Below are 12,499 nucleotides of genomic sequence, written 5' to 3' on the forward strand. Positions count from 1 at the left end.
TGAAGGAGGTTACATTCCAAGTCGCCACTCTAAGGGGTTTGGGTTTTCTTATTCGTTTCCTTGTTCTCGCCGTGTCGTCATCAAAATAATCAGTCCTATTCGAGGCTAAGTTGTTGGTTCTATGAGCATAAGTTTTTTTTACCGTGGGTAGGTTGCTTGCCTCTCCCATGAACCCTCCTCCTTTATCCGGGCTTGGGACCGGCAACGTCAACAGTTGAGTTACTTAATTCACCCAACCGCTAACGCAGGCGGAGTAAAATTCATTCATCAGATTCCTTCAACGGTTCTGATGATGCTGAAAGTTTCATTGTTGCAGTGCAACTTTGGTTCCTATTATTAATCAGTATTATTTGCCCTATTTCCCTTTCAAGAGGAAAAATTCCGTTTATTAAACTGAAATACTCTCTATTGAAAAACCCAAAATCTACTCCCACACGATGCATACATGAGGCAATTGAAAGCAGAGAAAAAACCGCTCAAAATTGAAATGCATTGCCTACAAATAAAAAAGATAATCAAATACATTGGCCGGAAATGTTCCCTTAACAACTGGGTTACTTATTACTATTTTGCTTTGGTCTCACATACCGGCTTAGAGTTTTCCTTTGAAAAAGTTCCTTTCAAAAGTTTGCCTTCCTTGAAATAACATTAGCCTTGGAAAGCACATCGAGTTCAAAGAGAAGATTCTATTGATGGAGACACGGTATTCGATCACTTTTTTCCAATTTATCAAGGCCGCACTGGACAGCCCATGCCGACAAGCTTTGCGGAGTTTAAAACAGTCTTAAAGGAATCGGGCTGGCTGAATGCACCAGCTTCTTTGGGGTCATTTCCTTGGAAAAGTTTCAGTGCATTTTCATCGAATACGGCCCAATTTTAACATTGCGCTTCAATTACTTATAGTGCTGCACTGTGTTCCTCAAAATCGCATTTGATAATGCACAAGGAAATTGGATTTGGTTTCCAACAACAAACTGTGGATCGTATACAGCGTGATTATACTTCGTGGAGACTATGGAAAATGTTATTTATTATTTGAGTTTATGCGAGAAGTTAAACGTTTCTCTACACGCTCTGCGATGTACTCTTCACCGTTAATCATTCACAGTCTTCGACATACATGCTCAGATTAACCGTCATAACAGATCCGATTGTCTTCGACTATTGGCCGGTAAAACCCCCTTTCCAATTGTCAATTGTTCACCCCCCAATGGGGTGAATTAACACGGGCCGCACTGTATGTTATTTGCACCTACAACGCTTGTATGTGTCAACAGCACGGTGTTAATGAAAGCAATTTATCATGGGTGCAAAATTTCGGTTTGCTGGCTGTGTTTCCCGAAAACTCCCGTATGCATTTTCGCTGCGAAAAACCGATCGGTACTTTCAGGCCGGAAATTTGATACATGTGTATATTGAGAGCGAATCTCGTCGTAATTGGCGTTCATTCTTTGGAACTTTTTGTTTTGTCAGAGTCACGCAGATTCCAGATTTATGTAATGTTAAGTCGCAAAAGTTAGCCGCCCAGAAAACCTGTGCTTAAAATTTTAAACTATCAAATGAGCAAGCTTCGCATTAAGTACGTGCCGAAATTGATCATAAAGGCCTTAGTCTTTACTACCATGCTTAAGTGAGGCATTAACCATATGCGATAATGCTGAATATCCCGCCGGATTAAGACATTAAGCATCCCGTTTGCACGATTTCCCATTAAAACATTTTCATGTTTGAAAAACATCGGGAAACTACGTTAAAACTGAATTTACCTATTCAGTAGAAATTTGCTTTTAGGGTTTAATGTGTATCCAGGCAAATGCACTAAAAGCTGCCAGCGAATAAAAAAGGGTGCAAATGTTGAGCAGGGAATTACATGTCGTTTTCGCTATTTAATGTATTTACTTTAAAGTGGGAACTCTGACAAGGAGCAAAGTTAGTAATTGCTGAATTGAATAATGTTGCACTCAACATACAATATAGTCGTATTACTTTTCATCTGAATTAGGCCGGTTTCTGCAAATTTTACCTTTCGTATCGCGGCATTGGTAAATAGTAAGATCCAGACTTTTTCCAATGGCGTTTCCAAAGTTCACTTAGCGCGTTAGATATTGATAAAATAAATTTTTTAGGCCCTACTATTCAGCTTGGAAATTGAATTTGAAACTTCCAATCATTAAATATTAGTTTTGCCGTTTAATTCGTTAAATCGATTGTAAAATTTTAATGTTTAGAAGTCCCTAGATGGGCGATGTTACGTTATAGGAAAGCATTATTTAAAATTCAGTTTTCACTCTATCCAATATCAAATTAATTGTGCCTATGTGTGCATTAATTCGTTATCTGAAAAGTAGATTAAAGTGGGAAATTATTCATACCAGTAAATGCAGTCTGATCGTGATTTATTAAACCGGTTTTACTAGTTACATTTCTCTAGTACCTAAGGGACATTTGGTACGATCGCTGACATGTTTAGTATTTTCCCTTTTCGGATGCATTTATCAGAAACCCATACGGTTGTCTAGTTATTAATAACAAGAGCACTCAGATAATAGCCAATCGTTAAAAATAAATAATAAAAGGGAATAGGATATTTTATTGCTTGACGATATTTTTTACGAGGTGGAGAAATTGACCATAAACAGATATTGACTCGTAAAACAGTTTATGTTAAACCAATTTGCCTTTAATTAACCCTTGGATAGTTGTAAAACCCAGCTTAGAGTTTCAAATTATTTCCTTTATGTCCTTGGGCATAATATGTACAAAAGTTGCCTAGATAATGGAATTTTCTTGGTGTTTACTCATTTAGCGGGAAGTGCTTTTACTAGTGCAAGTAAGGATTCCAGTTGTAATTTATTAACGTAAAGTTGGCAAATTGAGATTTTGCAAAAGTTTCAATTAAAATGTGGGAAAAGTATTTTAGGACATTATCTAAGTTAAAATCTGATATAATATAGATAGAGCTTCACTCATTAGTTACGCATAAAGTTAGAGGATGCAGCATTATTACATTCACGGGCTACAAGTGTGTATTTAGCAATTGATCTAAATAGTTGACAGCAGGTGTACATTTGGGTTAAACGATCTAAATTGATGTATTGTTGCCTGATTTGACACAATTATTCACCGGGCATAAATTGTTGGAAGATTCTCTAACAACGAGCACACAGATGTGAATAAAATCTCAAAAAATTTGTTTCTGGGCTTTATGTACAGGGTGATTTTGGTGCGGTGTATAAGTGTTTGGAATACCCACCTTCAGTGAGGAATTTCAATTGAATATTTGATTCTAAAAATGATTTTATGCTTTAGGGATTCACTCGTTTATTACTTCTTATAGCGAGGCACGCGAAACAGGATGTTTGAAGAGTCATCACTGCGAAATATTTTTTTATGTTTGTAATAAAACAAGGATTTTTAGGAAGCTATGCTCTATCTGTCTGTTTGCTTCTGTTCTATTGTTATTTATTGTCATATGTTATATCTTTAATTTTTATCCAAAATACGCTTAATGCTGCAAAGGCCAATAAAATAACCGTTAAAAGTAACAACTAGGTTTTCAGTAACTGGTACTGATAATTATGCGGAAAAACGTTTGTAAAAATTTTCATTTGTGTTAGTTCAACTACTTACTGCTCTTCAAGCAAATTTTCACCGTAAATAGAAGAGGGAAAAGGTGAGTTTTATTTCCGCTTACAGATTAAGTTATTTTTATGAATGTTGCCGTCCTTTCCACGCGAATGAATTTAAATTTTAAACGTTATGAGCGCAGTACTGGCATACACTGTGTAAACAAAAGCAAACTCCAACCAACAAAATACCCTAAATAATTTAACTTAATACTAAAGAGATTTATATTGAAAGGTTTGATAATGTTGATTAATGTTTTATAAGTCTCTCTTTTTGGTCGGGATGGGAGCGAATCCGTTTGAAACGGTCTGCGTTCTAAGCGGTGTAGTTTGCAATTAATGGTACAGTAGAAGTGACAACTAATTAGATTTTATTAGGAAATATTTAAATCCATTTATCTGGAACTTCTCGGTTTTGTGTCGACACAACTCCTCGGGGACTAAACTGGAAACTCCAGTCGAGTGGGGATTAAGCGAGAACGGCAATTCTCTGTTCATCGTTTCGCCAGTGTGCAAACCGATTTATTTGCGTTAGGCAGCTGCTAGATCCCTTAAAATTTTAATTAGGATTTCGGATGAATTCGAAAAAACGCCACTTTTATTTGTGTCAATGAGAATCCACTTCGAGGTTCGCCCCTAATTGATCAATGTTATTACTGGGAGATAATTCGGTCGCCACATGTTCAATCGGCCGATTTGTGTCAATGTTCTTTGGCAACATCCTCTACTCACGGGAAAAATTGGAAATTTTAACTGAAGCCAGCGTTTCTATTGCGGGTTTAATTGTATTAAAGTCGGCGGTCATCGAGTAGATATTGCTATTGAAAATGGTTAGTCAAATTTAGAAAATCTGCGAATTGAAAAGTCGCGCATTTCCAACCATGCTTTATATTAAAGATTTTCCTGGTCAAAATCATTTTGGTCATTTTGGCCAAAAACTGAATTTTGTGCCAGTAAATAAGTGCGCACAGTTCAGGGGACGATTCCCCTGTGATTCGAAATATGTCGTGTGCTGAACGCTTCTGATTCTGATTAATCATGGCCTCCAATCAATTAACAATTGTTTGTTTTTTATCTGGCAAATCGCCCCTCAATGTGATTTTACAGCGATCGTTCCACAATCATTTTTCCCCTATTTTATCTGTTCTGTATCTGTGAAAATTGCTGAAAAAACAATTGCATTCGACCATTACAGCCTTATCAGCTGCAAATTAAAATTCAGCTGGACGAGAGACATTAAGCTCGTTTAAGCACGGTGTCATGAACAGATTTAAATTATGAGTGTGTGCGATCCAGGCAAATAAACACTTGTCAGTGGCCAGTCAGCGTGGCCCGTTTCGTATGTCGTAACTCTCCTCTTGTGCACATAACAATTTTGCATTGCTGGGAGGATTTTCACATTTTTATGGAGCGTAAAAGAGCGAAATTTGTAAAAAATGATGAAAAAAATCGAGTTTATGGGCGCATGTAAGTGTTTGAGTGCAACCGAGCTGAATCGAATACATTTTTTCTGCAATTTGGCTCAACCACTCCCCACTGAATCGCAATAAAACAATGACATTTTCAGAGACTTTGTCTTGTTCATCGGGTTTGATATTTGCATTCGTCGCTCGTTTTAGTGTCGTCATAAAATCGCTACGTGTCATTAATTCGAACCCTTAATCCCGCCAGATTGAAGAAAATAAACAAGACGACAGCCATAACGCTTTTAGTCGTGGCAACAAAATTGCCTGGAAATTGTTCGAAAGGAAAAAGTTAACTCTTTATTGTCGCACCGAAAGCTTCTTTCACTGATAATGTCGCAAGGCAGAATTGAAGTCCCCATTGGTAAAATTTACTTTGGACTTTAGCGAAAAGTCTACAGCATGTGCTGTTTGTATAAAGCCAGCTTTGTACATGCGTCTACCAGACGTTATTGTTAAAAGTTTGCCGGGGAAATTTTTGCCGGAATTTAATTAGGCTACAAAACCAACTCCATATCGACTAGACACAACAGTGGAAACTAATTGAAGAAGGTCTTACGATTAGTACCGTCCTCCTGGGTCTGTCGAAAAGTTAAATACGACATAGAATTAGCGAAAGTTCGGCGAGTTGGCAAACAGAATCCCTTAGAAATTCCTCTCGTGGATTGAAGTAGTCCAATGAAACGAGCAAAAGCGTAAAACAATAGTCTGAAAGTTGAATTAGTTGCCTTCGGTCGGAGAATATTGAGCGATAACTCGGAACGAAGAACTGAAAGAATGGAGGAAACAAGGGTTAGCGGAGAAGTTGTCGTGAATTACAAATAGGCACACTTACCAACTAGTTTTTATGGTTGAGTTAAACTGCTTGTTTTTGCTGGTTGCCACACACAATTTTGTTCGGTTAATTTGATCAACGAATTGTCAACATAATTGTGTTAAGGAAATATTTGATACTCTTTCTAGTTTAATAAAATATAAAATAGACAACTCGCGACAGGAGTTGATGGAAATAGTAAATTTTCTTCAAGTTTGTTTCGGATGAAAAGTAAATTCAAAAACGTTTGTTTAAAAAAAACGTTTCAGCATTTTGAATTTTTCGAAAAATAGCATTTTTTTTCTGGAGATAAAATTTGCTGTGTCTTTAATTTCCACTTGGAAACGTTGTAATCCGAAAATATCGAATTTATCGTAAAATCGAAGAAAATTGTATTGGATATTTGTAAATAACTTACTAAAATGCACCTTTGCTCTCTAAATCCGTATTAACACTTTTCAACATCCTTGTCTACTTCTGTATATTTCGAAAATTGCTCAACTCATTCTTGTATTTTTATTAATTCATTTTCTTTAGCTAACGGTGTTAATTTTGACATGACGGTTATTAAATCGCGTTTATATTGTGGAAGCAGAAGGGGACATAAATAAGATAAATTTCAATCAAGTTTAGGTGTTAATAATTCACGAATCTGCTTCGGAATTAGTTTGGCGCAAATATGAAGGGTGACGCGACATCAAATACGGCTCAATAATGGATGATATTTAAAGAAGAAATGTTCCTAAATGCCTTGGCAAGTCGGAGAATTTGAAGCCAGTTTCTATAAGTTAATTTTAAATCTAAAATACCCTTTTTCTCATCCATAGACTATGAGGAAACAGTAGGCACTCAGTTAATTTTCAGGAGTGTTCACAGTGTTGTCGAAATGGCTTTTTGCGCCAACTCAGTGCACCGGTGCAGTTGTGTTGCAGTAAGACATTTGGTAAAATGTTGCTCCTAAAAAATGTGGTTACCGTTTTTTTGTTTGAATATCCATCCCCGGGCCTCGTAAAGCTTTAATCCGCCCCTGTGCTAAATGTAAAGCGTAATTAAAAGTACGGCACAGTGATAACGAAGAACTCAAAAATGGAAAATCCTCTACAAGTTCAGAGTTGTGCGTTCAGTAAAGAAGAGCGCTCTCAATGTCGTCAAAATGTCTTCAAACTTTCATTCAAATCACATAAAATCCTAAATTTTGTGCGCTTCGTAAATGTTGATTTGAAATGAACGCTTTTTCGCAACTGCATAAAGAGAGAGAAAATTCCAACTTCCAAAGTAAAGCCAGTGGAAACTTGAAAGACTGACATTCTGTAGGAGACGTTTTCTTTCTTAAATGAAAATTTGGCGTAAACGTGCACCCAAATGTCTGATATTCAAATTTCGTGTGTCTTTTTGTGACGAATCCACCATAATTTACTCACGCATGTTGTTATAATTGAATCAAATGACTACGAGTCAGTTGATGAATATGGGACTACAAGTTCTACATGTACCGAAAGCTGTATAGTGCCACCTGGAAAGAAAGAAGAAAGACAGCAGTAAATCTGTCCAAAACCAAAACTTATTTGAAATCAGCAAAGCAAAGAGAGATATAAATATAAAGAATTCATAAAACTTCAGTTGCTTGTTGGAAAACTAAACTCAGTTGAAGTTAAAAGATTTAATAGGTTAGAAGTCATTCTTACCAGCTTTTTGCAAGCTGGCGCCCCATCCTCTACTTTCTACCCATTAACTATCAAAAAGTTAGCTACACTTTCACAAACTACTGCACAGATTGCGATTCACACGGCATAAAGGATTGTCGACCGATTTTGTCCACTGTCGTTAGCAAACCGACTATCCATATACCTTTTCGAAAAAAATCTACTGAACTACAGAATAAACATGATTATTTAATAATTTGCATGTTCGCTCTTTCGATGATTCATTGTTCTGCTCTTGCTTGTGAGGCGCGATGAGTTATAATTTACCAACTCACACAGCGGCATCCACTCAAAAACGCAACTCAACACAGTGTTACCTAGGCCTACTAGGAAAGAATTGCCACCTGACGTTTTATGAATGGTGCGAGCTGATCGAATTTTCCAGACTTTCTTTGCGAAAAATGTGCCATTTGAAAATCATTTAAATCCAGAGTAAAAAGCCCTTTAAAGTCGTCTATTAGCTAAAATATCGCAACCCAGACAAGGCTCTCAGCCATTTCGTCAATGTCTATCCGAAGTCCTAACAGACTTTTTTGCCTTTTATCAAGTTGTCGTCGTTTCTACTTCATTTTTCACTACGACCGTCATTTGTCAGCGGCTCGGGAATACACCGTAATGAGCTAGAAAACAACAGAAGGGCGTGCTTATGGATGAAGCACGAATTTCCGTACGGTTTCTTTGCTGAGAACTCAATCGACTTGCCTTAAAAAATAAAAGCGAGTAACGAGCCGACGAGCCGGAGAACTCCATTACGGTTTTTATGAGGGCTTAATTCATTGCATTATTACGAGGAAAAACACGATTCAACATCTCCAAGGCTGGAAGTTTAAAGTTTAAGGCAAAGTGGCTATTAGTTAAATATTCATCTTTGTTTCAGGGCCAGCGTATTGGGGGCTCATGAATCCACAATGGAACATGTGTTCTAGGGGCAGGAGGCAAAGCCCCGTTAATGTGGAACCAGACAAACTGCTCTACGATCCCTATTTGAGGCACATTCACATCGACAAACACAAAGTAAGTTAACCGTTCGACTCGGAAAATCTTTGAAAAATCGCCCGGAAAAGTCTTGAGTTCGTATTGCTCGCAATGAATCCCCCAGCCCCTAATTTTCCGCAAACGATGTGAAGTTAAATGAATGTGCAATTTTAGGATTGATGAAAATGTTGCGGTTGAATTGCGGTGGAAACCAGTAAATTCATAGTGGAAACAATGCAATTAATGGACGGAGATACGTGTATATTTCCATATCATTTTTATCTGAGTGGTGAAATTCATTTAAATTATCGTCGAATTTGCCGATTAAGCGTGGGTGTTTGAAATATCTAATTTGCTCCAAACTGTTCACATGCCGATCCAGAATGCGTCAGAAGAAGCAGAAGGATTAAAATATTCTAGCCATAAGTTAAGATGCTCGTCATACATCAGTAAGTTGTGAAAAATAAATTCCAGTTGGTACTGGAACATTCTTTAAGGGATTTGAATGAAATCTAATATACAGCGGGGTCCAAAATTGGCAAAGTTTTACTAGGAGCTTTCAAATTAATCACAGTCACATGGATGGCTACAAAGAACAAAACATGCCTTATAGTCAAAAAATTAATGGAAACAGTTACATTGTTAAATGAACATTGCATCCACATCGGGCATAGCAATCACGCTTGAATCCACCGTAGAAAATGTATGTAGAAAATGGGGGGTTAATGCCGGGAAATGGCAATCAATCAATAGCCATTTCGCTTGCAAGAAGACAATCCGGACTAAAATATTTATGTTGCGTTTCAGTAAAAGCTGGAATTGGCCTGGACAAAAACTGGAAACCCCGTCAGTGTAATGACTTTGATCATTAGTGTAGAGTCGCGAGGGAGAGAGAGTTTGCTTGCGCTCAGTGCTCTGATTCCGTACCATTGCGGATCTGCTCTCGTGATAGATGACCGGCGACATTTTTCAACTTGTTTCTGTTAGCGGGAGCCGCTTTTCCCGTTTGTTGTCGTCGCGTCATCAAAAATGCAACGGCCATTCCAGAAATTATTTGAAAAGGTTGCAGAACAGGACTAACATTGGAAAACGTTTTTGTCTCTTCGGTAGTTCTTTGGTTTGCTGCTTAGGACTTCTGTGTAGCAGGGCCTTCATTATTCTCAAAATGTTTGTTCAACTTTTATGTTGTTATCAGACTATGAAGGCTTTTACGGCCGGTTAAATCACATTTAGGAATGTTTTCCGGGCTTTGAAGCCGTGGTCTATCGGAATTTCTTCCTGACGTTTCGTCCCATAACTGCGGTGGACATTATCAAAGGCGATGAGGCAAGATCCATAAACCGGATGTACCACTGAGACCCATTGTGAGCGCCATTGGAAGTCCGACCTACAATATTGCAAAATATCTAGCTAAAATATTACAGCCAAAAATGGAAAAACGGACAGCTTTATAAAGGACTCAGCCCATTTTGTTCAGAGGTTGCACTCGTTGTCGTTGTCGCCCGGGGAAATCCTTGTGAGTTTTGATGAGGTTTCATTGTTCACAATGGTACCAATCAGGGAGGCAATGGAACTTGTTGCGAGAGAATTTCCACCAGACATCGCCAAACTCTTCGAACACTGTCTAACCACAACCTACTTTCAGTGGAACAGCGAATTCTTTGAGCAGACGGATGGAGTAGCAATGGGCAGCCCTCTTAGTCCAGTGATAGCCAACTACTTAGCGTCATTAAGTCACACATGAACAGGACAGCTGATGCACACCAAGGGGCCATATGCTATCAGTAGTTTTGCGGTTGTGACAATGAAGCCTTGGATGATTTGAACAAAAGTGTTCAACTGCTGTTTCTATTTGTTTAAAAAGGCTTGAAAAAGCTGATTAGAACAAAACAAATCAGAATCAGATGTAAACACCATGGTCAACAAAACAAGTGTCAAAATACTAGTTAACTTGAAGTTATAATTTTAGCCGTCAGGGGGAGTTTGACTTTTTGAACTCGCAAATCTACCTGTAACTATCTGTTAATGACAAAAAACATTGCTGCTTTGACCACCAAGAAATTGCAGAAGAGTAGTTTTTTTTTATATCAAAAATTTTCGTAATTTGAAGCAAATAGCGTAATTTTTCTTTTTGAACGGTTAAGTATTCCAACAAGCTACCAACTAAATATGGCAAAGATTTCAATGTTTTCCTCGTACTCTCTAAGTGACCCTTTAAAGGGAACCCTTTAAAGGAAACAAGGCCAATTTTGAATCACCCTGTATTTATAAATATGTCGATAACTAGATGTTTACTAGAAACTAATTGTTTATTAACCATCTGTGATAACTACAGTGGGGACGTTAATAGTCCCCCGTTTGCTATCTTTTGAGCCGATTAGAATATTTTCTTAATAAGTTTCTTATCCGCTAAAAGTCGACCTTTAGAGGAATGAAAATTTCGCAAAATATATTGTTTCAAAAACTCAACTTTAATTAACCGTTATCTTATTTATGCTTAAATTGGTCTCCAAATAACTTGAAGTTATCTATGTTATGTTTAAAATGTTGTCCCTATACTTCCTGTGATCCAAAATTAATTACGATCGTTTTGGACCGCTTTTGTAGTTGCATCTTTCTCTATCTGAGCCGTTCCGACGTCTCATAATGTACACTTTGACTTTTAGATAACTTAAACGCAAATCGCAGGGAGCAAAATCAGATGATCCATTCCAATGGATTTTCAAACTCACCGTGAATTTCTGCCACTATTTCTTAAATCCGTTGATAGACGATATTTTGAAGTTACTTTAAATACAACACACTAATTATGTTATTTTCTAGAAATCTGGAACCTACAATTTGCTTTGCTAATATTTCCAATATATTTTATTTACCTAGGAGTCTAAGCGAGGTCCTCTTGAAAAATATGTAGCTTAATATTTAACCAATATCGATCGTTTTGTCTGTTGATATATCCGTTTATATGTTTTTGTGTATGACAAATTTTAATGGAATCGTTGACATAACTTTTATCAGAATTCCACGCTTGCACCATCTGGACGCTCTGGACACAGCCGTGAGGAAACCTAAGTGTTGGTTTCACTATGGTGATGACACTTTTGTTGTTTGGGGCCATGGTCTGACTGAACTTGAAGACTTCCTGATGCACCTCAACTCAATGAACCCTAAAATTCAATTCACTATGGAAGTGGAGAAGGATGGGCGATTGCTTTTTTTGGATGTCTTGGTGACCAGAAAAACCAACGAAAGCTGGCCCACACGGTGTACAGAAAACCGACACATACCGACCGGTACCTGCACAGTGGTTCAAACCATCATCCCAGTCAGAAAAAAGGAGTCATCAAAACTCTCACCGAAAGAGCCAGAAGAATCTGCGAACCAGCCGAGTTAGAGAGAGAATTAAAACACCTGGAAAGGGCCTTTGGTTGGAATGGATACAGTAAGAATGATTTCAATAGAGCAATTCAACCAAAAAACAGGGAAGATCGCTCGGAGACAACAAAGACGCATGATGAGCGTAAGAGTTGGGCTTGCCTCCCGTACATACATGTAGTCACGGACAGGATCGGCAAGATACTGGAGAAACACCAAGTAAAAACCATTTTTAAACCAACTCGAACCATCCAACAGACTTTAAGATCGGCCAAGGACAAACGGGATCCTTTATCAGCACCAGGAGTCTACAGAGTTCCATGCAGCTGTGGAAGAGCATACATCGCCACCACAAAACGAAGCATAAACGAAGTTGCAGATTGGGACAAACAGAAAAATCAGCAGTAGCGGAGCACGCACTGCTAGACGGCCATCAAATACGCTTCGACGAAGTGGACATTCTGCACCAATCTGAAAGATACTACCCGAGGCTCACCAGAGAGGCCATCGAAATATTTAAACACCAAAACAACTTTAACAGAA

The 12,499-nt window shown here is 37.9% G+C and overlaps 1 protein-coding gene across 1 annotated transcript in view; it reads left to right on the top strand.

Annotated features, from left to right (window-relative positions):
* The window catches only part of LOC109535662 (carbonic anhydrase-related protein 10), an 81,378-nt gene that overhangs the window by 26,263 nt on the left and 42,616 nt on the right, over nucleotides 1-12,499 (top strand). Inside the window, exon 3 of the mRNA XM_048660575.1 lies at nucleotides 8,484-8,620. Coding sequence (XP_048516532.1) covers nucleotides 8,484-8,620 — 137 coding nt within the window. The remainder of the gene's footprint in view (nucleotides 1-8,483; nucleotides 8,621-12,499) is intronic.

The sequence above is a fragment of the Dendroctonus ponderosae genome, unplaced genomic scaffold (assembly GCF_020466585.1).
Source record: "Dendroctonus ponderosae isolate FM_Combo_2020 unplaced genomic scaffold, Dpon_F_20191213v2 Dpon_F_20191213_1, whole genome shotgun sequence".
NCBI classification, from domain to species: Eukaryota; Metazoa; Arthropoda; class Insecta; order Coleoptera; family Curculionidae; genus Dendroctonus; species Dendroctonus ponderosae.